At 40.6% G+C, this 27968-nt stretch overlaps 2 protein-coding genes and 1 long non-coding RNA gene across 8 annotated transcripts; 1 reads left to right on the top strand and 2 right to left on the bottom strand.

Annotated features, from left to right (window-relative positions):
* Positions 1-7: 7 nt before the first annotated feature.
* LOC117541694 lies at positions 8-13520 on the top strand. Of its 4 annotated transcripts, XR_004568336.1 has the most exons (6): positions 8-105; positions 349-546; positions 11700-11816; positions 12191-12246; positions 12970-13117; positions 13258-13520. It is a non-coding gene; the product is annotated as an uncharacterized LOC117541694 (long non-coding RNA). The 4 variants fall into 4 exon arrangements; XR_004568338.1 differs by having other exon boundaries at positions 14-546; positions 12970-13129; XR_004568337.1 differs by lacking the exon at positions 349-546 and having other exon boundaries at positions 17-105.
* On the bottom strand, positions 3976-6491 carry LOC117541604 (nicotinamide riboside kinase 2-like). Its single transcript, XM_034208820.1, has 8 exons — positions 6340-6491; positions 6148-6238; positions 5279-5327; positions 4911-5076; positions 4751-4822; positions 4558-4664; positions 4320-4405; positions 3976-4226 (listed from the first exon to the last, which is right to left on the bottom strand). Exons 1-7 carry the CDS (start codon positions 6363-6365, stop codon positions 4320-4322), a joined length of 597 nt encoding a protein of 198 aa, XP_034064711.1. The 5' UTR covers positions 6366-6491; the 3' UTR covers positions 3976-4226.
* On the bottom strand, positions 8349-19742 carry atcayb (ATCAY kinesin light chain interacting caytaxin b). 3 transcript variants are annotated; one of them, XM_034208718.1, is made up of 14 exons: positions 19479-19742; positions 18971-19192; positions 15190-15296; positions 13563-13606; positions 13245-13472; positions 12948-13106; positions 12637-12739; positions 12170-12301; positions 11767-11853; positions 11408-11506; positions 10901-10936; positions 10747-10794; positions 10356-10402; positions 8349-9035 (listed from the first exon to the last, which is right to left on the bottom strand). In XM_034208718.1, the coding sequence occupies exons 3-13, from the start codon at positions 15264-15266 to the stop codon at positions 10363-10365; spliced, it is 1053 nt and encodes a 350-aa protein (XP_034064609.1). In that variant the 5' UTR covers positions 15267-15296; positions 18971-19192; positions 19479-19742; the 3' UTR covers positions 8349-9035; positions 10356-10362. The 3 variants fall into 3 exon arrangements, with proteins under 3 accessions (XP_034064609.1, XP_034064615.1, XP_034064621.1); XM_034208730.1 differs by lacking the exon at positions 8349-9035 and adding an exon at positions 9065-9882; XM_034208724.1 differs by lacking the exon at positions 19479-19742 and having other exon boundaries at positions 18971-19382.
* Between the last annotated feature and the right edge of the window lie 8226 nt (positions 19743-27968).

The following is a 27968-nucleotide window of genomic DNA, read 5'->3' as shown; positions in this document are numbered from 1 at the left end:
CTGCTCCAAAGTGCAGCACTCCAGATTTATAAGAGCCACAGATCCTCGGCACTGGTTTGGCACAAGACTTCCCGAGCAGGACATGTAACCCACAAAGTTTAGCCAGTAAGTATTAATGTTAAATTTAGTCTTTCTTGTGTGTCTGACCTGAAAGTAAACAAATCACAACAAATGTTGCCACAAAAAACTAATCTTTACTGTGAGCTATAGGGTTGCTTGTACATAAAATAAAGTTTTTGGTTGTTTTCATGGTACACAGCAGCAGCAGCAGCAGCAGCAGCAGATCTTTCCCAGAGCGAGACACTAATTCTTTTTACGCTTTGAATATATCTTATCCCATGAATCTAGGTATCCAAGGCTCACAGCTTTGCTTCTTGTGAGATTAAACGAAGATGATGGTCTTAAAATGGTTTTACCACGAGAAAACATCCACACAAGGAATACACCTGTTTACTTCCACTGAAGGCCTCACACTGCCAGTCTGAGGAGTTTGCAACTAAATGATAAAGCCCGAGGGTTTACCACAGATCATGGGAGACAATGCAGGTGAGATGCTGAACAAATGTGTGAAAAAACATAAACATTATTATACTGTTGTCCCTTTATGGTAGCTACTCCTGAAAGTGAGTTTTTAAATAAAACGGATTTAGTGTTTTCTTTCTTTGTTTCTTTCTAACCCGAGTTAAAATAGAAGTGTCTAATAAATGATGAATCATCAGGTTTCTTGTCACACGCGTGTTGCTTAAAGTTAATTAACATTCACCTAAATCAGCGCGGTCAGCTCTCCTCACGTTTCAGCTCTAAGCCTCACGCTGCTCTATCTGTCTTCACGTTTTGGTTGATCTACACGTGACAAACTGATGTTTTATATGTGAGCTATTAAAAACCGTCCCGCCATTAGACCCTTTACCCAGATTGACATGTTAATACCTGCTGATGTTAAGAGGTCATCTTGCCCCTTAAGCTTTACTGTGCGTGACTGCAGGATACTTCTGTTTCAACACTTTTTACAAATGTGTTTGTAACCAAATATCTGTGCAGACACAGAGTCAATGTTTGTATGTATTTTTCTTTTAGATGTGGACAGGATAAACTATATGTTTAGTTTGTATTACTTGGTCCAATCCACAGTCAATAAAAAAAAAAATATATATATATATTTTATATTAGGTCAGACTTATCCTAAATACTTTTTTCAATTGGCAGAAACCCAATAAAACTATTTGTAGTTCCTAAAGACTAATATTTGTGAGATTTAGTTCAAATAATTCTGAGGATTTGTTGCAACGTTCACTAAGAGAGTTAATATTAATTGGCAAATAATGAGCAAAATGTTTGGACTCCACATAAAAGTGGAAGTATATCTCTCAGCTAAACTTCACATTTTCAAGGTGAGTTGACTACTTCAGATTTGAATATCGGGGCGTTTTTCTTCTTCCAGTGCAAAAGAAAATGTTTTTCTAGGCTGTAGTTGAGCTTTTGCTTGTTGTGTCCTCCCTCCTCTGCTGGCAGCATGCATGTCATTTATTTCTCTGGTGTGGGTTTTAGGTCAGTGCAGACCAATCAGGACCGAGAGCCAGTTACATAATCACAACTTTGTGACCTTTTGAAAAAGGACTCAATAAGGAACATGGGGCCCACCTGTCACTGTATCTCTACCTAACATGAGCAGTATATAAACTTAGATGGGTCATAACATACTTTAATGTGGTAGCAAGCGGCTATAAGTATTTATTTGTCAACAAATCTTCCTATGGGCAGCCATAAAGTATATATAGAGTGAGTATGGTGAGAAATGTAGGTGAAAAGCATAGGGGGAGAAGAGTAAGCTTAATAAAAAACATTTTGACAATCAAATAAATAAATAAATAATGCATAATATTACATGTTCCTTGAATGAAAAATTAAGATTATGGATGTATATAACCAGAACATAACTACACACCTGCTAACAGCTACATTAGAGTGTGTAAAACATTTAAGTAATGTTTATATAGGGCTTATATGTGCTAAATAGGGGGATTTCAGTTGTTCACATATTTAGTCACAGCGAGGTAGACATAAATATTCCTGTCATTCCTTCAGTGGCATTACCACAACTGTTCACATGCCTTGGGGTCTTCACTTACTCACACAGGGTCTCTGCACAGCATGTGACAGCCGCTCATCTCCTGTGTCTGCGGCCTCGCCGCCTAAATATGGACGCCACGGCTGAACTTTCGAGGTTGCCATGGCGTCAGGTGACGTGAGAGCATGAGGTTCTCATGTTACCGGGGCCCGGCCCCTGAGTCAGAGCAGGCGGTGAAATGTGGGGTGAGTGTGTGGCAAACTGCAATTGGCTGTACACTCATTACAAATATTCCCCTGACACCACAGACGCTAAGCCTAAATATAAACTGACAGAGCAGATCTGCTCCAGGCCCACTGCTGGCATGTAAAGACTCCCAGAAACGTATCACAAGACCCCGAACACACCCTCGGAGGCTCTGCCAGAGCACTGTGCAGTGTTCTCACTCACAAGAAAGACATATTCTGGAAAAGCCTAAATTACACTAAAGATTTATACACGCTCGGACTTTAAATCCCTTGTTGTCTTGGTCGTCACTGCCAGTCATTGTCTTATGACTCAAGCCGCAGATATGACAAACAACCCTCAAGGTGACCCTATCATTAACTGGCTTTTGATATTAAAGTATCAATAAAAGGGAGAGTTTATGGCCGTGTCTCCCCTCATTTCTGTGCAGACAGTGTTGGCTGAGGGTAAGAGCGATGTGTGTGACTTTAGAAAGAACATTTTATCTTTCAGAGATGTTTGGACATTCCCGGTAAAAGCAAAAGCACTTTCACCCCATGTGTTGATTAAGTTGAGGCCAGTAATGCAGTTACTTATTTACAAAAAATAACATTTACTGAGAGGACAAAACCAAAATATTTCTTTCTATTATGAGATGCTACAGGCTAGAAAAGAGAAAGGTTACTTCATGTTAATGGATGTGTTGTTAACACAGAAGGGAAGCTTTATCAAAGCACTCTGTGGCTCTGACCTTTCTGTGATGTGAAAAGAGAATTCCCTTAACAACGTTTACAGAAATATAATCAGATATTTTTCATTTAGTGCTATGGAGGTGATCAGTTTACATGCTCTTTAACCTTTTACATTACACCATGATTCAATGATAGTTTTGAGTCTAGAAATTGTGGGAGAAATGTATATGTTAGCCACAAAACTCCCCCAGTAACGTTCAAATATGTCACTTTCCAATTCAACATTGGTAAAACAATGATATTATCAAAGTAATTGATGCCACTTAAAAGAGAAGAAAATGTCCTCATACATGGGAAGGGTGTGTCATCATACATCCATCTCAAGGCAATTTAGTGGATAACTAAAATGTAGCACCGTTGATAAATATAGGCGAATAAAACACTAATTTGTGTTGCTTGTGTCAGCGGTTTTGACTACTCGAAAAGCTCCTGGTTGTTTAGTTTTTGTTTCAGTCATAGATGCTCAAATAGCCTTTTCACATATATATATATATATATATAAATATATATATTTATCTGTCTAAAAAGAAGAGATTAAATAAGTTAACCAATATTTTTAAATTGTTCCTCCTTCCTGTACACTGCAATAGCTCAGCCATTGTGTGTTTCAGGAATACAATCTGTGTGATTCGGCTAGCAGGACACTTTTAATGCAACTCTAATCTAATCTGGGTGATAAGAGGTGTCCTTTATGAGCCACAGGATGTTTTCAATCATTATCACACACATGTTTGTGATGTGAGGTCTGTGACTCGTGTGTGTGTGTCTGTGTGTGTGTGTGTGTGTGTGTGTGTGTGTGTGTGTGTGTGTGTGTGTGTGTGTGTGTGTGTGTGTGTGTGTGTGTGTGTGTGTGTGTGTGTTTGTGCATTTGAAATGAAAACAGGAAACACAAATCGGATTCAGTCGTTTCATTCAGTTACGAGACACAAATCCTTCCTTCCAGTGGGTATTTTATAGGTTCACATACAGATCAGTGTTGTGATCCGTCCCTGATGTTAAACACTGGGCCGTCCAGATGTGAATTATCTTTAGAAAAAAGTTACACAAGACCATAAAAACATGGTGCTTAATAACAGGATTAACTATTTACAAATCAGGCTAGAACTACACACTGCTGTTACACATGTGCTCAAAGTTATATTTACAAGTCTATACACAGCTCCACTGTTATCCTCGTCCTGCTGTAGAGAGAGAGAGAGAGAAAGGAGAGGGTTAATAACACTGTCACTGTCACACTGTTGGTGAAAATATTAAAGATTATATTTTAAATGTACCTATAAGTTGTTCAGCAGGCCGTTCTGAAAACTTTCATATACTTTGTTGTAGATATCGTCCTTTGATGTCATTCCATCGAGATACGCTGTACAGAAAAATATACATTAGAAATGAATTTTTTGTCAAAAGGTAGCAGATAAAGCTATTTTGTCATTAGGGACGTCAATATGGAGTACAAGTAAAGTAGGAACATTAAAGGGCGTTGATTTGTTATTTCAGATTTCAGTTTCGGCATACCTATTCTTTCACAGTTGTCCTCCATTTCTTTCCTGTGTCTCAAGTACATGGGCCAGACGTGGCCGTCGAACAGGCCGGGGGGGTCGGGGAGGGTGTATGTCCTTGTACTGCAGATAGATAACCAATCAAGTCATGTTATAGCCTGTCCAATACTCAAGTAGAATCTGTCAACGTTGCGGTGTTGACGTGTTACCTTCTCCTCTTTTTGCACTCCTCATAAGGAATGGAAATGTAGAAACATTTGTCGTAGATGTCAATTAGAGGCCTGAGGGGAAAGCGAGGCTCAGGTTAGTGAACAGCTAATCAAGGTCAAGACTTGAGTGGAAAACTGATTAAGATGGCTTGCAACTCACTTGTAGTTGTAGATGAGGAACCCCTCCACAATGAGGATATGGATCCCCTCCTCTGTGGTGGATTCAGGTGACATGCTGACGCCGTGGGAGAGGGCAAACTTGACGGGGTTTTCCTGCCAGCCTTTCACGGTGCTAACCATAGCCTCCATGTCGATGGCGTTGATCACTGAACAAAGAGAGGAGAGAAAAGAACAGGCTTCACCACACAAGGAAACTACGCTCTTCACCAATGTGCTGTTACACACATCGGTCAAAGATAGTGAATGTTTGAGGCATTCACAAAGTTTACGGTTACCAAATTGTAAGAAATGTGCAGGAAAGAAAAAGTACATTACTGCATGGTTTTCCTACGCAAAATCCGTTCTTACCATCCCACTGTCTAAAGCCGTCGTCGCCGACTTCTATTTGATCGGGTTTCTGAAATAACAGTCACCAATAAAACATTGCTGCAACCTAGTAAGCAGTCGGAGCTGATCACACCTGGACAGGACAGGGCAAGGACTCGTCTCCACCAAAAGTAGCACTAAGGGACCATTTTTGGTGCGGTTGAAAATAGCTTTCAGTGTTGCGTTTGCAATATGTTGGTTTCAATACCTTCGGACACAGCATTCTTAAAATCTTTTAAAACTTTGCAGAAGGGTCGAAACGCTTGCTGTGACCTTACATTTACAATAACGTTAGCTAGCTACTTAAGCAAAGTGTTTCAGGCTATTTTACTTATAAGAATAAATCTGAAGGCGTTTTTGGATTTAACATGTGCGATTTTTATGTATTGCTATAGAAGAAATACGTGATATAAGCGGGAGCATGCCATTAATTATCTTTTAAAATCTTATATGAAATTGGTGATTGATGGTCAATCAGCCTTTAGGGGTCCTGAATGTAGCACTGAAATATATATGGGGTTAATTTAAAATCTTGAGTTTAATAATTATGCAAAAAACTGGTTGTAGAACTTGATTGGACAAAGTCTGACTTTAAGTGGGGACGCTCAGCCCTTTCATTGGCTGTCCAGGAGACAATCAGCCAGATGTAACACCAGGCTATTGTGATGACAGGACTACTGTAAGTCACATTGGAGTTTTTTTGTTTTTTTCTGAGCATAAAATAAACTCAGGGTAAAATGACAAATTCAATCTATCACATGTAATTATTGCATTAACTCAACAATATTACAATAGTTGCTTTAGCTTTACACTAAACACAAAATGACTTAAAGGAGTTTAATTCGGCTTACCTTGAAAAAGTCATCCTGGTGCACCACACAACAGTTGGGTAATGTCTTTAGTAGTCTATTTGTTAAAGTGGTCTTGCCACCGTTGGTCACTCTGAAAATGTAAAATAATTGGATTAAACACAGATGTGAATTATCTTCTAAGTTTCAACAATAGACAAGCAGTAGTAGGTAAATAAATGAATGAAGACTTACCCTCCAATGCCGATGATGAACTTCATTTTGGCTTTGTTTGTTTATTGGTCACCTCTGGAATTCAGTAAATAAAAGAAGGGAACCCACCCAAAGCAAACAGACTATGAAAAGCTTCTTGTGAAAACCTTTTCCTTCTCAGTCACAGACGTTCCCCCCTTTTACTACTTCATTGATAGACAATCTCACTGCCGGACATATAAAGGATTCAGCTGCAGCGTCACAGCCTCCCTGACCAATAGACCTCCTTTTCCTGCAGCCTATAAGCAGCCATGCAGCACCAGGGGGGGTTACAGTGGGACCCTCACAGTTGCATGAAAGTAGATCCCAAATATTCCACCTGCTGCAGGGGTCGGAGAACATATAGATACACAGTAAAGACACGCACATGTGTAGTCTCAGACCAAAAGCTACCGGTGATTGATAGTTTAGAGCTTGTCAAATATTAATTTATTTGAGATACATTTGACTTTTAAACTAAACTAATCACTCGATATCAATTCAAAGACTTTAAATATAAAGTAATGCAAAAAATCTCAGTTGAAAATAGAATAAAGTTTGCTTAAAGTTGTCACCATTAATTTAGGGCGACACCAGAACTATAGTCTCACTTCTTCATTTGTCACTGTTTCAAAATATATTGAGGGCAGTATTTGAATAATAAAGCCTGTGTTCATGTGATGGATATTATTCATATCAAACTAAAAATGTCAAGTAAATACATGACTGACTGTATCTACGATACAACTAGTGTAAAAGCAGAAGCATCCCCTCAAGTGATTTGTACTGTTTGTAAGCAAACAAGTTCACAAGGAAGCAAATTCTACATCCAATACAATTCACCGTTATATGTCAGAGTATAAGTAAAATCCTCTCACTGAGACATCTGTATGACAGCTAAGAGAGAAACCTTGATATTTGTGTTTTTTGAGGAAGGTGTTCCATGTTTAGACAGCACCGGTTGGGTGAAAACCACCAGAGCTATATTTAGTCGGCTATTGTGTGTCTGCCTGCAGCGTCACGCATACTTATGATGCAACCAGCTGGAGTGCATGGCCGACCGCCATGTGACCGCAGTGTCTCGAGTTAATGTCCTCAAATTAATGTCTCGAGTCAAGTCTGATAAAACAGATCCGTCTTATAATCCCTTTGCACACCTCCGGCTGTGTGCAATCTCGTGTCACTATTGTGTCTGTGCAATAATGTTTTTAAACTCCTATCTCAGTAATAAGTGTGTGAGAGGTGAACTTTGAGTCCCAGATAACAGAGCACATGGTTTCATGTTCAGAGTTGACGTTTCACCGCCATGACACTCACAGGGAGGGTCTGTTGACACCATGTGACCATAATATTTCTCTCATATCAAAGTGATTTGCAGCCTTGATGTGGTTTTGTTGGGTGATGTTAGTGAACTGAACATTTTAAATTCTTGGAAAATGATTTCTGAGAATTTGGAATTATAAAAGTGTCCCGTTCAGACTGTACCATTCTGTAGGGCACGAACCAGACCCGTGAAGCATGTGCTGCATACTTTCCCTTTATGACCCGGAAGACACACAATATTCCCTATTCAGTTTAAAATAACTTTCTAAGAGTATGCCCACAGGGATGCTGTCAAATTATTGACATTGCTAATTTAGCAAACAAACAAATGTTCTGACAACAAACACATGTTCTGTAAAGAATTGTTCATTGTTTTAATATCTGAATTTGTTTATATCGTATTGTTTATAAGGGATTATGTATTGTTATAATACCTTACTCGTAACGAAGGGTCACCTCAGATTGCCCAAATGACCCCTAAACAGAGCAACAAAGGACTTTCAGGTCACACAAAGAACATCGAGACCCTCATGACTGCCTGGATCAACCTGAAATATATTTAGAGGCAATAAAAAGATGGAAATATAAGCGATAATGTACATGTCCTGTATCAGAAGTCAAGGTTAAGTTTAAGAGGTATAGCATGAATAAAAAAGCTTTTTTTAGTTCATTTATTTTTTTACAAACAGTAAATGGCACATTTTCATAAATAACACTTTTTTAATTAAACTATCTCTCTTTTAAATATATCTTTTTTATCTGTAACAATGTATATTTTCCATTTGGTAAAAGTATCTTTGAAACATAATGGCGAGTGACTTTAAAACTGACAGAAACAAATGAGACAGAAGGAAATAAACAAGCATGCTGGGAAACGTGAAGACTGTAACACATGTTTGCATCAGTAACATCTAGAGTACTGGAGGTCTGAGAAGAACAACAGCATTGCACATTATTTTCCAATTAACGGCCATTGAACCAAACAATACCCATTCCACTCATATCAATAAACAAAACATGTGTGCACATCTGTGCAAGCACCTTTCTCAAAAATATATACACAAGTATTTACACTTAGAAACTATATTTCATGCCTTGTTGGAAGATGCTTGAGTAATTTTTCATTTATAAAGTTATTCATGCTTTGAATTAAACTCCACTTGACATGCAGGGAGCAGATGCCTTTTTTGATTTAGCTTGTTATGCTTTGGATTAAATTCGTTTTTATTTAGAAGCAAGCATGTCATGGAAAATAATAGTTTGAGAAATGATTGTCTTGTATCTAATGAATCCAGTCAGGAGATTTAAAAACGTTGGTATGGGCGTGCTCCCATGTTATGAGTGAATGTCCCCCATTGGTTCTTCCTTTTAAAGCTCTGTAATACAAATAAACACAATTTCATTATTTTTGCTTCTTCCATAACCCGACAGTCTCAAAGACATCTATTGACATGTATGTATCTCTTAATAAAACATTTCCTATATAATCCTTGTTGTGGCAGTGTGTCAGTAAGCATGCACTACATCTAAACTAAATCAGTCTTGACATGTTGCCTATATATTTTTCCTCTGCTTCCTCCCCTGGTATTTAGTTTGGAGATGGTGTCCATTCCTGAGATATCAGCCAGTCCCATGTCTGATAGCTGCTTTGATATATGGAAAGGCTGTGTGGACAGTCAGCAGGACAGCACAGCAGGGGGGGGGGGGGGGTTCTAAAATAACCCCCAACACCCAGCCTAACCCACCCAGAACCTGCTGCGGCGGGTATTTCCCCCAATTTCAGGACTGGCAGTGCGCTGAAGATCAATTTGCCGGACCTGTTGTACAGGCCATTAAAAATAGGATTGATTGGTTGTGTGCATGCTTAAAGAGATCAGCAGCTGTGCTTTATGTAACATGGGTACGAAGGGGAATATGATGTTAGAGGATCATCTAACACTTCTTGGATTCACTAGAAGTCTCAATTTATAGAACTAAAGATGACTTGGCAGAAGAATTATCTGCACTTGATGATCGACATTAATTAAACAGCATTATTATTCTGGTCTAGTGCTCTCGGAGAAGGACATGGTTGTTTATTGTATTATTACAAATGATTATTTATGTGCAAGCAATACCGTTTAGCATTTTCAAAACATGAAGGGGATCCTTGTGCAAGAAACATGTGCATGCTTCAGCTTCCTCCTGGAGCTAGCCATCTATTTTCTGCTTGCGCACACAACACTGCAAACAATTCAGATAACTCAAAGAAACAGTAAAAAATGCCCTTTTTTTACCAACATGACCAACAGTGCAAAATCACAAATAATGTAATTGACAATACTGTTCGACAAAAAAAACATAAATCTTGTTTTATACGTGACTGAAAAATTAAATAAGCTGTTCATCTTTTGAAGAGAGGGTTTTAGTAATCTAATAATTTCTGCTGGTGGGCTCTCTTGACTCGGTACGATACTGTAAGTTCCTGGTTTCCCTGATCTGACAGCTGAACCTTAAGACCTTTATTCAGTGAACCAAAACTCCACACAGGCTATCATCCAGCTTTTCTGTGATTTACTATATCATGTCTCTTTTCGGCTCATAAGCATGCGTGTCTGCGAGAACATTTCCCAGAGATTAGTTACAGCGGGCTGACATTACAAACCAGCCTGGCTGGAGCAGGTTGGAAAGGCAGTTATGTCAACGAGAGCGCTTACCTTAATGTCAGATGTCACGGCCAACCTCAGATATCATTGACTTTGGCCTGGAAATAACAGATTAAAGCAAAGCCATGAGTACATTTATATATATTTAGGTGATCCAGCCCATATTAGGTTGCTTTTCTGTTGCCAATCTGTGTTTCGAGGAAGTGGCTTTCACTTGATATATAGAGAATAAACACAGTTTGATTTTGTAGGCTTATACATCGTATTTTCGCATGATGGTAGCTGTCTCATTCTAGGATCTTATCTTACTCAAATAAAGTTGCAATTTATGTAGGTGACATGATACATAAAATAATAAATGAACACAGAAGTAAAACATGTTCACTTTATCAGTTTCCATATGGCACTGCACTGCACAGTATGTACTGCAAAATGAGGTCACCTTTCTTTAGCTAGTGTTGGTTTTGTCGGCTGCTGCTCTTGCTCAAGTCTGTAAGTAAGACAGGCAATTATTAATGATACTACTTATATACAGGAAAAATAAGAAATGCATCAAAACTCTTTTTAACAGAATCACGTGACAATGTAATGCTCACCTTTCACTTTGTGATCGTAACTTCTCATCATCATACCTTTGAGAAATCAGAATAGAAATGTCAACATGCTAAGAAGCTAAAATTCCATAGCAGTGTGCTTTTGAAAATCACAAGTTTACTTTGTTTAACTTTGCACTGTATTGCAAAGCCTCCGATTAAACTAAAGTTAACCCACCTATAGTTTGTTAAAAAACAGCAATATGAATATGAGTTTTTACTCAAATCCTGTCGACACCTGATGTTTGCAACATAACATGTGTACTGCTCTAAGTCAGCATTTACTCTGCAGACAATATCTTATCTACCAATTTACCATTTAAGAACAATAACATAAATGCATTACACAAACTAAATATTAGTGAATTCAATACAGCTTTGCTCAGATGTAGGTCCATCACTGTTCTGTGAGCAGTAGGTATTATTACTGAAAGCATGCAGGCATAACACAACCCGTGGCAGCCATGTTTAGTGTGTCAGCAGTGACCCTTGCTGGCTCAGAGTACTCACTGCAGCACACACTCAGGGATCTGCACGTGCTCCATGGGGATGATCTGACTGAGCTCCTCCAGGGTGTGAACGTAGCGGATTTTATCCATGAACTTCACGCTGCAGAAATAAAATCAACAACATGCAATAACTGTCACAATGATCCAATTTCAATATTTACTTGTATCAATGCCATCCAAGGCGAGTAAGCATAACTCTTACTCTTTTAGTTCTCTAATTGTTTGAATTTAAAAACAAATGGATTATGTCATGACTCTAATTTATCTTCTTTGTGTTTCTTTCTTTTGTTTAGAAAAGAGACAATATATAACTCAGAGGAAAGCAGGATGAACTACCAAACACAGAGACTGTGTCCTCACCTGATGAAAGGTCTGGAGATGGCCAGGACGGTCCGGATGAACCACGTTGGGTGAGCGATGATGAGACATTTCAGATTCTTTCTCAGTCTGAAAGAGAAATTCACATTTTTATGAAGCTTTCTCAAAATGATCCCTTGTATGTCAATCTCTTAATCAAGCTGCGTCACCTTACATTTGTGAAGAACATTTATAAAACAATGCCTTCACGGTGAATAAATAATCCAAACATTTAGAAATGTTTATAAATTGAAGTATATGGGAGCGGCGTTTAACAACAGCAAACTATATTCAAAAGTCAGTTTTCAATAACTAATAATTCTCATTTATCCAGTCGTATGCTTTATGTGGAAGTGCTTTAAAAAGCAAGGATTCTGTTTTTTTAAATATAGTTTTGTTCTCTTACTTCCTGTCAATCATCTGGTAGCATCTCTTCAGCCAGCCGATGCCCGGCATCTTCCTGCGAGGAGTGGCTCCGTTCAGGTAAATGATCATGTAATCTTCTGCCACCAGCAGCTCCAGGCTGCTCACAACGTACCTGAGGGCAGAGCAAACCACTCAGATCCGACTCAAACTGTGCATTAACGTCTGGAATTGAAAAAACTTTACCTGAAATAATTCCAATGTTCACAGAGTAGCGTTTTTTTAAGCCAAAACAAGTCTTCATCTTTCATTTCTAGCTTCTGATCTTTATAACGATCTTAAATATTTGCATATTCCCTAGAGACATTTTCTCCAGTCCTATCCTTTGATCAACTATACAGTAACAAAGAGAATAAAGTAGAAGAACGATGCTTTCAAAAGGCTCAGAACACAGTATGCTAATGCTAATGCTAATGAGGAAGTCCCCTACGAGACCAGAATGGATCTTACAGGAAGAGATTCTCCATGATGTACGCGTAGTCCTCACAGCCGCTGTCAGGAAGGTTGCAGGCTGCAAACACGATGATGGCATTCAGACCCTCTCCATAATATCCTGAGAGGATAGATAGACGTTCATTATCATGGCTGTTGTATTGGCAGAGTATGACATTATCATGGAGGTCTTTAAACAATACAAAAACAAGGGTAAAACATGCCAAATATATCCTTTTAGTATTGTTCTTTCAAAACCAATAGCGCACACATTCAAACAAACACTTAGATATTATTAAAATAATACAAGCACTCCGTATTTAACTCACCTCCATGTGTGACTACCCTCAGGTACGGTCTGATGACCTGCATGTCAATCCGCTGCTCCTGATCACCGATGATCACTGTTCGCCACAGGCGGCCAGATGAGTCTCTCTCCTCGTCACTTTCCCCTGGAAGACGCTTTGCAGTGGCCACAGGAGTGTCATCTGGACACAAGGTGAAGACAAAGGTTTGATTGTTTAACCTTACTTCGCCAGCATGCATCCCTTGACCTTAAAAAATATGTTTTACTTCCTCAATGGTGATCATGTTAACTTGTCAATTTTCTATAATTCCTGTCCGACCTTCCCACTCCAGCTCGTTGCCGTTGTTGATGAACTCGAGCGAGTCCGTCTCATCAGGAGTCTCCATGTCGTCTACGTTGATGTCCAGGTCGTCGGGTGTTTCCAGAAACTCATCAGAGAGCACGGAGCCCTCGCTCTGATCCAGGGACAGGTTCATGTCGGGGGCGACCAGCGTGCGGCGCTTACGCTGAGCCATGGTCTCGCCCACATTTAGAGTGGTGGGATGATCTGGACAGACGGGCCATAAAAGTTTAGGCACAGTACATCTTTAAAAAATATATATATGTTTAGTGAATGATGTGTATTTACTCCACTTACTGGTTCTGTTGTCAGTGAGGCCATCTCCATCCTCTGGTAGTGGCCTGCAGGGAAAGGTATGAACAATCAACAAAAATACAATGATATGGAAACTCTATAAATACAAAATAAAATGACATATTTATGAAATATATTTGAGCTTTGGCCTTTTGTTTTTCTCTTATGTAGTTAACAACTGTCCTGATGTTTTTTTTAAATTGCTAGCTATAAGCATCAACATTTAACATTTACATTAAATTATTTGCTACATGTTTAATAAAAACCTGAAATGATTTATAAAGCATGAGAAATCGTTCCTAGCAATTCCTCCCTCTTCTCTTTTGTTTTTGGAGTGGCGCTATTGTTCATTAACAATGGTGTGTACGGGAATCAATATGTGTTGTGTGAGAAAGCAACATCTGTAATTACCAACTCCCCCTTCGACATTATAATAAGATAGCTGGGGCACAAGAGGGCTAGATTACAGTAGATAGCCCTCGTACACACACCAACACACAGAGACACACAGAGAGAAAGACACAGACATTAACACAGACGTGCATGCAACGCCCTAAAACAGCACAAGTACAGGCGAGTTGATGGACCTTTTGGCATAATTGCTGTTATTAAGTTGTCGCTGTGTGTTGTAGCTTTGTAGAGGTACGTTTACAGCATCAACAGACATTCAAGAGTGGATAAGACAGTGGGAAGTAGAACATTTTGCATTGGAAAAGCCCTTTAAGATCGTTGTAAAATGTTGCTCTTACGTTTAAACTGCAACACATGTATTGTTATACACACTTATTATTCCTCTTCTCATTTCCAATGACATCATTAGTATCGTATAAGCTTTCACAAACTGAGCTACCAGGATACCATTGTTATATTATTCTATTTTTATAATACTAAGACAACTTCTTACAGAAACCTATCAAATAAATACCAAATCATCTGATAAACTATGTATAAATATGTTTGTGAATACACTGGATGTCCTTTCCCCTACTTCTATTTCATAACCACATTTCCTCAGCTGTAGAAATGGGGCTTGCCAGTTAAACAGTGGTTGCTTGGCTTTTTTTTCCATTGCTGGACACAGTGACGTGTTTAATTTGTCCTTTTTTCCCTCTGTGCTAGTTTCTAGTTTGTTCACCATTGTTTGACGCATCATAATCACATAACAGATAACGGCTACATCAAGGAAAGAACACACCTGGTGCCTTTCACCATTAAACACACACCAGTAACTCTGCATCATAGCTGGGCCTGTTTGTCAAAGCCTGTGCACAAAAACACACACACACACACACACACACACACACACACACACACACACACACACACACACACACACACACACACACACACACACACACACACACACACACACACACACACACACACACACACACACACACACACACACACACACACACACACACACACACACACACACACACACACACACACACACACACACACACACACACACACACACACACACACACACACACACACACACACACACACACACACACACACACACACACACACACACACACACACACACACACACACACACACACACACACACACACACACACACACACACACACACACACACACACACACACACACACACACACACCTGGGGAAGTCTTCATCCTGCCACTCGTCCTTGACCTCCATGCTGTCCATGCGTAGAGTGGCTTCTGCTGTACCCATCCTCTGCAAAGGAGGACGGGCTTCAGCTCACTGTGGTTGAAAAACAAATGAAACAGACTTATTCAGTAGGAAACCAATAGTTAAAGAGTGTTGCTGCGTTAAAGGGGAACTCCACCCATTTTACGCAACCCTGATGATTAAAGCAGGATTATGAATTTTGGTTTGAGAATTATAATTGAGACAAGCTTGCGACAGACAGACAGAGTTACAAACTGAAGGTGTGGAGATGCAAAGACCTGGATGTTGACTATGCAGGGAGGGTTGAATGAAAGAAACTATCCAATTTCATTGTGGGCATAATTGAGGTTTCTTTTGGTTCAAAGCAATACACTACAATACAAAAAAGTACACTAGGCCAATCCTATTCACAATACCAGTGTACTGTAGCTTTTAGGAGCTATCATCAAGTAGTATGGACTGCAGCTAGAAAACATAACATGGGTGTACAAAATCCAACCTTACAAAACCACAAACGTTATCCTTTCCTAACAAGCATGATACATAGCAATTGCGAGATCCAAAAAGCAAGATACTTCAAACACTGATGCTATCTCTCATGGGCAAATATTGTACAATAATGCCATTGTAATACAACATTGGCTAAAATAAGTCCCAGTGGGTTTCCTTTCCCTACATCACGGGGGAATGGAGACCAAAATAAAACACCACATTGCTCATACAGCACCTCAGGGAGATACAAGCGAATCATACAAGTTGGTAGTCATCTCAACTTCCATATTTTACATAACCAAAGCAGAAAAGCCTCCTTCCAGTGCGACATGTCCATTTCTTGGTATGTGAAGTAAAGCTTTACTGTTTGTTTCTGATTTTGCAGGATGTCATACAAGGATCAGTCATGAGTAAACATTATGTGTCAGAATGTGCCAATGGGGGAGGAGTGTTCTTCCTACATAAAAGTCCCGGTCAGAGTTCATACTGCAGCAGACGTTAACACAGTCCATTTGTCCATTGGGATGGCACTGATGTGCTATAGTATAGTGAGACACATCAGAGCCTATACTGGAAAGAGTGGACTAAAAGGCTCAGGCCCTCAGGCTACATGCTGCTGGAGCTGCTGTGTTGTCACTGGATTCTCTAAACAACAGAGAGGTGTTTACACTGACTGTACTATCCCATAACAAGTTGCAGTGTTTGATATGAGCTTGATAGGGAAATCCTTGAAAGCCCCTTTTATTAAGATCCTTCTGGTTAAATCTCACTTTAAACTGACTTCCTCTGTTCTCACACAACAACAAAAAGCTGTCTGAGATGATTAGTTTCCCGGCTAAATAAAGACTGAAAGAGGGGTGTGAGCTGAGAAGTGCACATTTCACACGGAAACAGCAGGTCAGTGTGTGTGGTGTGTTGTCCACACAGATGTCTCTCGTAAAGGCTCAGCTGCTCATACAGTGAACTGCTGATTGATGGACACACAGTAATGGTACAGTAGCACGTGTTTGTTAGGGATTTGAGTCCAGATGGCAGGGCAGCCTAAACAATAACTTGTTCAGCTTTTCACTGCGTTGTGCCTATCCAAACAAACTCACACACTCAAGATAAAGAAGCTGTACTTAGTCAATATTTTTCTATCTTACTTTGACATACAGTAAGAACAATGTAAGTGAAGCAGTAGAGCTTTCACTTGAATAGAACATATCGTTATGACTTCCTCCTCTGCATTATGATAACATTTACATGGCCTACTGTTTGGAGATAGGCATCAGTAGAGCCACTGATAAAAGGAAAGTTCAGTTCTTTCCCAACTTGTTTTTCGTCCAAACCACAGCACTGAGACTGCTCTTGTAAAGGTCTTTAATGACATCCACTTAAACACAGACAGTGGCAGAACTTCAGTGTTAGTATTATTAGATCTCAGTGCTGCGTTTGACACTGTTGACCACAGCATATTACTAGACCGACTGGAGAACTGGGTGGGACTTTCGGAAACAGTTCTGAATTGGTTTGAATCCTACTTAAAGGACAGAAACAACTTTGTTTCTATAGGTAAATACACATCTGAGTTGACAAATATGACATGTGGGGTTCCTCAAGGCTCCATCTTGGGGCCTCTTCTCTTTAACATCTACATGCTACCACTGGCTCAGATAATGAAGAACAACAAAATAAGTTACCATAGCTATGCAGATGACACACAAATTTACGTAACAATTTCACCAGGAGACTATGCTCCAATTCAAACACTGAGTAAGTGCATTGAACAAATCAATGACTGGATGTGTCAGAACTTTCTCCAATTAAACAAAGATAAAACTGAGGTAATGGTTTTTGGAGCCAAGGCAGAACGTATACAAGTTAGCGCTGAGCTTCAGTGTGCAATGTTCAAAACAACAGATAAAGCCAGAAATCTAGGTGTAGTCATGGACTCTGACCTGAGTTTCAACAGTCACATTAAAACTGTTACTAAATCAGCCTACTATCACCTAAAGAATATATCTAGGATTAAAAGACTAATGTCACAGCAGGATTTGGAAAAACTTGTCCATGCTTTTATCTTCAGTAGACTGGACTACTGCAATGGTGTCTTCACAGGTCTCACTAAAACATCTATTAGAAAGCTGCAGCTGATTCAGAACGCCACTGCTCGAGTCCTCACTGACACTAAGAAAGTGGATCACATCACTCCAGTTCTGAAGTCTTTACACTGGCTTCCTGTGTGTCAAAGAATAGATTTCTAAATACTGCTGCTGGTTTATAAAGCACTGAATGGTTTAGGCCCAAAATACATTTCTGACCTCCTGCTAAATTATGAACCATCCAGATCTCTCAGGTCTTCAGGGACTGGTCAGCTTTCTGTCCCCAGAGTCAGAACTAAACATGGTAAAGCAGCTGTTCAGTTATTATGCTCCAAATATCTGGAACTAACTCCCAGAAACCTGCAGGTCCGCTGCAACTCTGACTACTTTTAAATCCAGGCTGAAGACTTTTCTTTTTGTCGCTGCTTTTAATTGAACTATTCATATCTTAGACTGCACTGTAACTTTTATCCATGTATTTTTTCTTTTAATGTTTATTTTATTAGCTTTTCTTTTTAATGACTGATTTTAAATGCCATTTTCTTAATCTCTTTCATTTTTTGTAAAGCACTTTGAATTGCCTTGTGTTGAAAAGTGCTATATAAATAAACTTGCCTTGCCTTGCCTTGCCTTACAAATTACAGACAAGAGAACCCTGAATATTTAGCTTAAAATGAAATCAAATAAGAATGTCTTTAATACACTTAAAATGTAGGACCCAATAAGCCGAAATCAGAGATAAAACATATTTAGATATCATTTAACAAGAATTTGAACTCCTGACAATAGAGTTAATCTTCTTCATCAGGACTGAACGGCATTGGTTTGAGCAGATTAAATCCTGATTGGTACACAAAAAGTATGAGGCCACCTTTTTCCAAATGAATGGTGTCACAGACAAACATATATTATGTAAATATAACAACTGTTGTGAAATAAAATAAATCTGTTAAGATTAGGCAGGTATCAAGATAAAGAAGCTGATTGAGAATTTACTTTTATAGGGCCATCAAGTTCTTGTGGGAGGAGAAAAGCTTTTCTGTCACGACTGTGATCCATTCTACATCTGAAACACCATCTCAGTAATTTGACTCACAAACAGTAGCAGAAAAAATATATTAAATGTCACTGACTGAAAATCAATCAATAGGTTAAAGTCAGGGTACTCACATTATGTGATACGGATAACTTCCTCTTTGCCGTTAGGAGCGGCTGAGCTGCTTTCAGAATCTCCTCTTTATTTCCTTCCTCCTTAAATCTGCCTGAGCAGAATGAGGGTCATCATTGTTTACATCTGCATGTGGGACACTCGTGCTCAGGATCTGGGCTGCAGGACGTTTCTTGCTGTTCACTGATGCCTTTGATGGAGGCTGAGAGAGAAGTCGTGTCCTCCTGTAGGGAGAACGGTTAACAGAATGGGATCATCACACCGTGTTTTCATCTCTTTTCAGTCAGAATCCATGCTGCTTTTTGGACAAAAGATAATCCTCGTCCTTCGCTTTCAGCCCTTCTGACGATGATCACTCTCTATTCCTCTTCCTCGCATTCATTTCTGAGAGTCTCTGCTGAATCCCCCTCCTCCCTCTACCAACACTAATGCCCCCTCCCCAGGCTCTAATCCTGATGTGATGCTGTCACCCGTATGTGTTGTGGTGGTTATGTAATCACACCTGCCTACCTTCTCTCGGATTCTCCCGGGGCTGCTGGGAGTCCGGATCAGCTGTTTTCCTTCTCCTCACGTTCAGTATATTTTGCACCCACGATGTAACATGTTTCTATCCTGCTGCGAGCTGGTAAAGATGGACGTTTCTACTTCACTGCTGTTCCCTGGCAACAGCATCTTCCTCCTTCACACACACGCAGTTTCTCTCTCTTGCTTTTTCTCCCCATCACTTTTAAGCTCTCTCACTCTTGATAAACCCCTCCTCCACATACATTCCCCTCCTTCTCTGTTGCTCCCTGCTGTAACGCTTACACCCCTCCCTCCCTCTCCCTTCTCTCTTCACAGCTGCACTCAGCTCTGGGCCATGTCAGTTACACAGAGGGATCGCTCTCTGGCATTGCACTCATCACCCTCTGGGGGCAGACAGTTTCCTATTCTTCTCCCGCCATTGGCTGCTTAGCAGAAATAAAATACATTTTGGGTTTGTTGCAGTTTTCTATTAATAACGCTACTTGCACACTGAAATACCGCAACATGACCAGACTTGTGAATAAACACATTTATTTCCCGACAGAGCCAGTACTGTTGGGAGATGCTGAAAATACAGCAGCATTGGGTTAAAACCAAAACCACATTGTTTAAAGAACTCAATGGCTGTACCATAAAGTAATATTGAATATGTATTTATATTCAGTGCCCATGTGAAACTGGGTCACTAATAATTATATTTGTCCTGCGTGTTGACAGTCCTGCCACCAGATGGTGGTAGAGTGTTCCCCTTGAAAGACACCTCAAGAAAGGAATAGTGAGCTGGACTACTCATTTGTGTAAAATAAATAAGTTGGATTGACCTCTTGATGAAGTCCCAAAGGCAGGGGTAAGAGCCTGGAGTAGAAAAAGTGTAAACCTGAAGGAATTATTATGTTTGACCATGAAATAGGTGAGGGGAAAGGTGAGGAGGCTGTGGATTAGGAGGTTTTTACCAGGATGAAGCCAAAAACCACAGAGGAGCACAATTGACCCAAAATATTAACTTTGTCAACAGTTCCTAGCACTGGTACTGTGTCATTTAAAGGTTTACCAGGAATGTCGTTAAGACTATAGGACATTATAGACAATGTTACAACAATAATGACGACAAGGCAGATGACATATTTAAGCAACCTAATGGACCTGGGGTTAGACCTATGGGTTAGACAAACATTTGAAAAGTATCTCGCTGGTTTACAGGTCTACTGTATGTCAGCAAATATGAAAACAAAACTGTAAAATAGTTACAGTATGAATACAGAAAAAAAGGACATTGTAGATCTCACCTTTCTGAAACAAGCATCCACTAGATCTCAGGGAAATGAGGGAATATGTATATACAAATAAAAATCACTGAGTAGATATTTTAACATCAAGTTGTAACAATACGTTTGTGTAATTTACATAGAAAAAGTTTCATTGGAAGAATATAATACACACAGTATTAGATCTAGATAAAGAACTACAGTCTGCAAGGCCTCTGCATCACCACTAGAGGACACTGAGGAGGTAATGAAGGATTTCCCTGGTTTGAACAGCACAGCTAGTTAGCTTTTTCTGAAGGATCTCCAGATCTTTGAGAAGGGGGCATAGCATAACAAAGATGGGGGTTATAAATAACTTTTTTGGTGAAACATTTGTACCTTTGGGGTGAGCTTAACTGTTATACAGTGTGTGTCCTACAATGGAACTGAAGTCAATCACATGAATGGCCTTAGATCAGGAATATTACACTTACAATTACTCTTAAAGTTGGACATTTTGGCCAATGTCCACATGGCAGGAGTCATTTAAACAGATCTTCTGTTATAAGGTGGTCTTAAGTCCTATGAGTCTAATGTGCAGAGCCTTATTAATTCTTTGTTAGGTACAGAGATTAAAAGTCAAGGAGGTGTTAAGTACAAAGCATACCAAAAATACTGAGTCTTAGGAAGACAATATATGGCAACAGCAACGAACAGTACGGCTGATCAGGGAGTTTTTAATTATCTTACAGCTTCTTGAATCCCCTTAAATCCCAAATCCACTGGCAACATAGGTCCCATGACAATAATCCACAAAATATCCTTTAACAAGGGTATACTGTGCTTCATGAAGGACCGTACAGGATTAAACTGAGACAGATATTAAACAAGGTCAATTAACTCCTAAAAGTTCAGACATATGCTAAATAAAGAATAATTAACATTGGAGTTTAGTAAAAAAATAAAGGCGTTGGCTGTTGGGTGCTTTTAACATGAAAAATGAAGAACAATATGATTTTTTTTAAATGTGTATGTTTGTGAAGCTTCCTTTTACAACTAGTTATTACAGATGTTTGCAATTCAGATACATTTATGATGTTCCTGCTGACATTTAGACATTGAAAATTAAGAAATGAAGACATAAGAGCATGTGTTTATTGTATTATGTCTACTTTAGTAATGACTACTTGTTCATGAGCTAGACAGCCGTGGCCTACATCTTAAGTGTCTATCCTGCTGCATCTTGTTGACAAGATAAAGACTTTCCATAGGCTTCCAATTATGAGCTAAGCTCTTCAGCCGTTTTACTCCAGCCACAAATTATTGATACAGTCTAATCATCTTCACACTAAATAGCCAAGATTTCAGTTTTGGAAATGTGTAAAGCAAGGTGTTCATTTTGATAATTTGTATATGTTGTATTTTAGTGTTCCACTTCTTCCTTTCACTATTCCCGGCTTCCCTTGTACCTAGGACTGAGTAACATATTTTTTAATTAAGCTACAGTGTTCCATCAAATATGTTACCAAAGGGGATGATAACCTTTTTAGTGTGCGTCACTGAAAGCACTTTAAACCACAGCTGTATTGTTTTTTGGAAAAAAGTGACCATAAGTTATTTGCGGTTGTTTCATACAGGAGTCTTGAACAGACTGTAAAGCGGTCTACAGGAGATATGACCTTCATATTCCATCAAGCAGGGATTAACAGGTGTGATTAGTTCTACTTAAAGTGGGCTCCCACTCATGTGTGTCTCAGAGACTCTAGAGAGCAACTAGAAAATGCATTTCCTGCAGAAAATGCGTGTGAATGCTGTAAACTGTAAACATTTGTGGCTGAATTTAGCTGAAAATGCAGAAAAAGCTGAATATGTTATTAGCTGAATGGTAGCTGCTTTTAGCTACAAAAACCAAGTAAGTGTGTTGCTGAACTTAGCGGAGAAATGCAGAAAAGATAAATGATTTGAATCAAATTGTTACAGCTCAAATGCATTGCAATGACTTTGTTGAAAACTTGAAAGTGAAATGTTAAACTGGAAGAGTAGGAAAAATAGTGAAGAAGCTTAATATTTAAAAGAAAAGTTTAAAAAAAGGTATAAACAACAACATGTATAGCCTCAATGTCCTGAAATAGCTGAATAAGTTAATAGTTGAATAGTTTGTGCAGCTGAAAGTAGGCTGAAGGAGTTACATATCAGATGTACGTAGTAGTATAAGTTCAAGTAGCATTACATCTATAGGGCTTTTCTTTTGAAGGGGTGTGTGGTTTTGGAGAGTGTGAGGTGTAGAAAAACTAAATGAGATGTCTGACATGAATCAATGGGAGGTTCACCCATAAAACAATGGTTAGGTGGGCAAAGGCCTTTGGCCTGTGTGTGTGTGTGTGTGTGTGTGTGTGTGTGTGTGTGTGTGTGTGTGGTGTGTGTGTGTGTGTGTGTGTGTGTGTGTGTGTGTGTGTGTGTGTGTGTGTGTGTGTGTTAGCCAGTTTGAACTTGATTGCCCGTGTGGACATGTGTGATGCATGTGTGATGCATGTGTGATGCATGGTGACATCAACGGATGCGAGCAAAGCTTATAAGGTAGCTTTAGGTAGGGATTGAATTCCTTGGGACTCAAATTAGCCAAAGAAGAAGATTAGGCTCTATGTGTAAAAACTTGTCAGGGCTCGATTTCAAGAAGCCACCATTAAACACACCTCTTACGCAGTGTGGTTTAAAACAATCATTATTTAATCACCTTACATCCTCGAGTAATGCTTGTGTAAGGTATCTTCAATTAAGTAAACAGAAACATTGTAATGAAATCAAGGTCTCATTATCAAACTGAATGTCAGCCTGCTAAGACATGTCAGTTATTTATTTAAAGTCAAGTGGCATTTATTCATCACAGAACTTTATTTAAAGAGTCTTTAAACTACATCTTGGTAGAGAGTAAAGTATATAAAATAAACAAATGACTGTTAAAACAAGTGATTTATGTATTAGGCTATTTACAATAAGCTACAATTCCTTTGACATCTAGACAGTATCTATACTTTGTCACAGTATCATTTAAGCTAAAGATCACCTTCGTGTTAAGATGCAATGACGTGCATAAATGATGCCTTTGCCAAACCATCAAATAATCATAGTCGTGTGCCAAGCTGTGGCTCTTGGTAAAGATAATCTTATTAAAAGAGGTTCAGGACATAAGCAGACCACCCTTAAATAGACAAGCTCAAACCTAGTATCAATATTAAGTCTGCCCTATACTGTTGTACTGATGAAAGAGATTACTGCAGATCAATTTACAGAAATGAGCTTATAACCCAAATTACGTTAGTTTAGTTTATCCAGGCCAGGGGCCTCATTTATAACGCGTTGCGTAGGATTCACGTGGGAAGGTTGCTTACATAATACAAAGCAAAAAAAAAGCTACAGAAATGTTCCGACATTTTCCGATCCGTCCCCCTGCCAGATCTGTACTGCGCATGTGCGAGATGGTCCGCCATATTGGAGAACTCCGGACGACAACTCAAGAAGGACACTTGACACCGTGGCCGTTTCTCAATCGCGAGGATGCTTGCTTGGTAGCACTCCGTCCGGAGTTCTCCAATATGGCGGACCATCTCGCACATGTGCAGTACAGATCGGGCAGGGGGACGGATCGGGTAGTGACAGTGCGTATGGCACTTCATACGCCTGTTTCCCTTTATAAATCACAATCGACTCGCAATGCGGCGCAGCTTTTGCGGGCTTCACGTAACGCCCATATTTGCCTATAAATAGTCAAAGAAACGCCCATTCATTCATTCATTTCGACTGACTTTATGAAGAAGATCGCAGGAAATGACGACGGAACAGCTAAAAAAGACATCTCACACAGTGTGTCAGATTTTGGTTATTTTGGGGAGGGAGAGATAAATCATATTGTTTGGTGGATGCAGTTTGAACCAGAGTAGCAGCATGGAGGTCGGATCGTCACCAAAATAAATAAATAAGTGGTCCGAAAAAGGTTAATGACAAAAAAAATACACATAGCCTTCCTCAAGCAGTGTGTTTGTACCGGGGACAGGAGACAGCCCCTTGATGAGAAACTCTAAGAAATGATCGGGGAATCCCTCCGGAGTGGAGTATTTGGTGGTTTGTGTTCCAGCTGTCGATCAGCAACTATGTATCCATAATCAACCAGTTAAAGGAAATACAACTAATGTGTTGTGTTATATTAGCTGTTGTGGTGTCACGTGTGAGGACATAATTCACTGTGTGTTTGGTGTGTGTTGCAACCCGGACCAGTTAGCGAGGGCACCGGGTTGGTTGTTCATTCATGCTAGCTTCACATGCAGTAACAGCAAATGTATTACCTGTCTGAGGTTTCAAGATAATAAAGTGTGGAGTTCTACACTGAACACCCCGCCTCCGACTCCCATTCATCGGCTCTACACTGGTGACCCCGACGACCCCTTTCGAGAAAGTTTCCGAAGACCCAATGAACATGGCTAATTGCGATGTTTTCGTAAAGCTGCCGGAGTTTCTGGGGATGGTGACTTTCTACCACTGTTTCATCGCCCGGGCCGCTCACATTATGCGGCCGCTGTATGAGGCTTTGAAAGGTACGACCCCCATCCAGGCGATCGACTGGACGGCGGAAGCTGCGTCTGCTTTCACGGAGGTCAAGACCGCGTTGGCTCAGGCGGCCCTGTTGGCGCATCCATCATCCACGGCTCCCATCTCCATTACCACAGACGCATCGGACTACGCTGTTGGTGCGGTGCACGAGCAGTGGGTGGAGGGCGCTTGGCAGCCACTCGCCTTTTTCAGCCGCCAGCTGACACCCAGAGAACGCAGGTACAGCGCCTTTGACCGAGAGCTCCTTGGACTTTATTTGGCCATGCGGCATTTCCGTTTTTTGCTGGAGGGCCGTGAATTTACGGCGTTTGTTGACCACAAGCCACTCACTTTCACCATGTCTAAAGTGGCGGAGCCTTGGTCGGCACGTCAACAGCGGCAGCTTTCCTACATCTCGGAGTTCACCACAGACATTAAACACGTGGCTGGCAAGTCGAACCTGGTTGCAGATTGCCTCTCTAGGGTCGTCATCGGAGCAGTCCAGTTGGGCCTGGACTACACTCGCATGGCGGCGGACCAGGTCGCAGACCCCGGCGTCCAGGCTCTGAAGGTGGAGGGTGGAGGGTGCGGGGCTGCGCTTGGAGGACGTGGTGTTCGGCGACACGGGCGTTACCCTCCTGTGTGACGTTTCTACGGGCCTGTCGCGGCCAGTCGTTCCCGCCAGCTGGAGGCGCTCTGTGTTCGAGGCAGTGCACGGACTGTCACACCCCGGTGTTAAGCCTTCGGTGTGCTTGGTGGCCGCGAAGTTCGTCTGGCATGGGCTGAAGAAGGACGTGAGGACTTGGGCTGGTGAGTGCGTGGCTTGTCAGCGCGCTAAGGTGCACCGCCACACGAAGGCCCCTTTGGAGCGTTTCCTGGTGGCTGAGAGGAGGTTTGACCACGTATATCGACCTGGTTGGTCCATTGCCCTCCTCTCAGGGCTTTTCCTACCTCCTCACCATGGTGGACAGGACGACCCGTTGGCCGGAGGCGGTTCCTCTCTTGTCAACATCAGCCGCAGACATTGCCCGGGCTTTCATTGTGACGTGGGTGTGTTGTTTTGGCACCCCGTCAGACATTTCCTCGGACAGGGGCTCACAGTTCACGTCCGAGCTCTGGAACGCCGTGGCGAGTGGTCTGGGGGTTAAGCTGCACAGGTCTACCGCTTATCACCCTCAGGCTAACGGCCTTTGTGAGCGGTTCCATCGCTCCATGAAGGCCGGCCTTATGGACGGTAATTGGGTCGACAAGCTGCCTTGGGTGATGTTGGGCCTGAGGACTGCGCCTAAAGAGGATCTGCAGTGCTCTACGGCTGAGATGGTGTACGGTCAGCTGCTGAGGGTTCCTGGGGATTTCCTCCCTAATACATCGGCTCCCTGGTCGGCGAGAGCCCAGCGGGCTTTCCTACAGGACGTCGCTGGGTCTTTTGCTCCGGTCCCTACTACTCAGCACGGTACCCAAGTGTGCCGGGTTCCCGTGGAGCTCCGCTCGGCGGGGCACGTGTTCATCCGGCACGATGCGCACAGAGGCCCCCTACAACCCCCTTACGATGGCCCCTTTCGGGTTTTGGAGCACGGGGACAAGCACCTGGTGGTCGACCTGGGTGGCAAAGCCGAGCGCGTCTGTTTAGACTTAATTCTGTCCTCCTGCTTACTGCATCATTTATGAGAAAACATTTCATAACATTAACACAACATATTCGAGGTGGTTTTAAATAACATATCCGTATTTATTTATTTTCTCCAAGTTTGTTTATAATTTTAAACCGTTTGTTTAATCATTTTAAGATTGGCTTTAATCAATGTTTGAAAATGAATCCTTCATATATGATAAATGAGAGGTAACATTTTATTTATGGTATTATTTCCACATATTTCTCTCCATTCTTCCTTCTGCCAACGGTGTCGCAGTTTCTCGTCTCTCCCGTGTTTGTGCTTAGTGCGTACGCATGGGTTAGAGTTTGCGTGGAAGACCGCAGATTTTCCCGTCAAGTTAGTATTTTATAAATCGCAAACATTGCGTAAACTGGCGTACGTCATTTTTTGAGCGTATATCCCTTTATAAATGAGGCCCCAGGAGTTCAATCTGGATTGAGGAAGTGAACAAAGCAATTAAAAATAAACAAATGACCATTTATTTTCTTTGTCTGGCTTATTATAAAAGGTCTGACTCAGATGTGACCTGTATCTTACCCTTAATGAATTCAGTAAACCCTTCCCCTAACGCTAACCAGGGCAAAGGATTTATCCTAACCTAAACAAAATGATTAACTCAAACCTAACGATGCTAACAGGACCTTACATTAACCAAAGTAATTAAACTTTATATCAACATAGAAAACACTGACCGTAAATGTAACAGGAGTGGTTCAAAGGCAAAAGTCACAGATATGCTGTCAAAATTTGAATTTGAATTTGTTGAAACATTATATTATACATTATGTCATACATACCCGATACAACTATGTTGGTTATGAACTCTCCAAGATTTTAATATAAATATCAGTTTCCATTTGTTTAGCTTCTCCTCAGTAAAAAAAACATTCATTTTGCAACCTTTCCAAGTTTTAAATGTTGACCTTTTTTTGTCAAATTCTTGCCAGGGGGTGTAGGAGATGTCAATACTACAGCTCCTTCCTTTAAGCAGT

This window comes from Gymnodraco acuticeps, unplaced genomic scaffold (genome assembly GCF_902827175.1).
Source record: "Gymnodraco acuticeps unplaced genomic scaffold, fGymAcu1.1, whole genome shotgun sequence".
NCBI lineage: Eukaryota > Metazoa > Chordata > Actinopteri > Perciformes > Bathydraconidae > Gymnodraco > Gymnodraco acuticeps.
The sequence above is the reverse complement of the archived record's forward strand: the minus strand, read 5'-3'. Positions and strand labels throughout refer to the sequence as shown.

Bases quoted from the DNA above. Each gene is read 5' to 3' on its own strand.
- LOC117541604 (XM_034208820.1), bottom strand. From the start codon at position 6,365: ATGAAGTTCATCATCGGCATTGGAGG. The intron at 5,077-5,278 runs GTAAGAACGGAT...CTCTTTGTTCAG, and splicing joins CGGCTTTAGACAGTGGGATG to TGATCAACGCCATCGACATG. The intron at 4,406-4,557 runs GTATGCCGAAAC...TTTTCTGTACAG, and splicing joins GGACAACTGTGAAAGAATAG to CGTATCTCGATGGAATGACA.
- atcayb (XM_034208718.1), bottom strand. From the start codon at position 15,266: ATGGGTACAGCAGAAGCCACTCTACGCATGGACAGCATGGAGGTCAAG. The intron at 13,607-15,189 runs GTGTGTGTGTGT...CTTTCCCTGCAG, and splicing joins CAGGATGAAGACTTCCCCAG to GCCACTACCAGAGGATGGAG. The intron at 11,507-11,766 runs GTGAGGACACAG...TTATTTCTGCAG, and splicing joins ATCTCCAGACCTTTCATCAG to CGTGAAGTTCATGGATAAAA.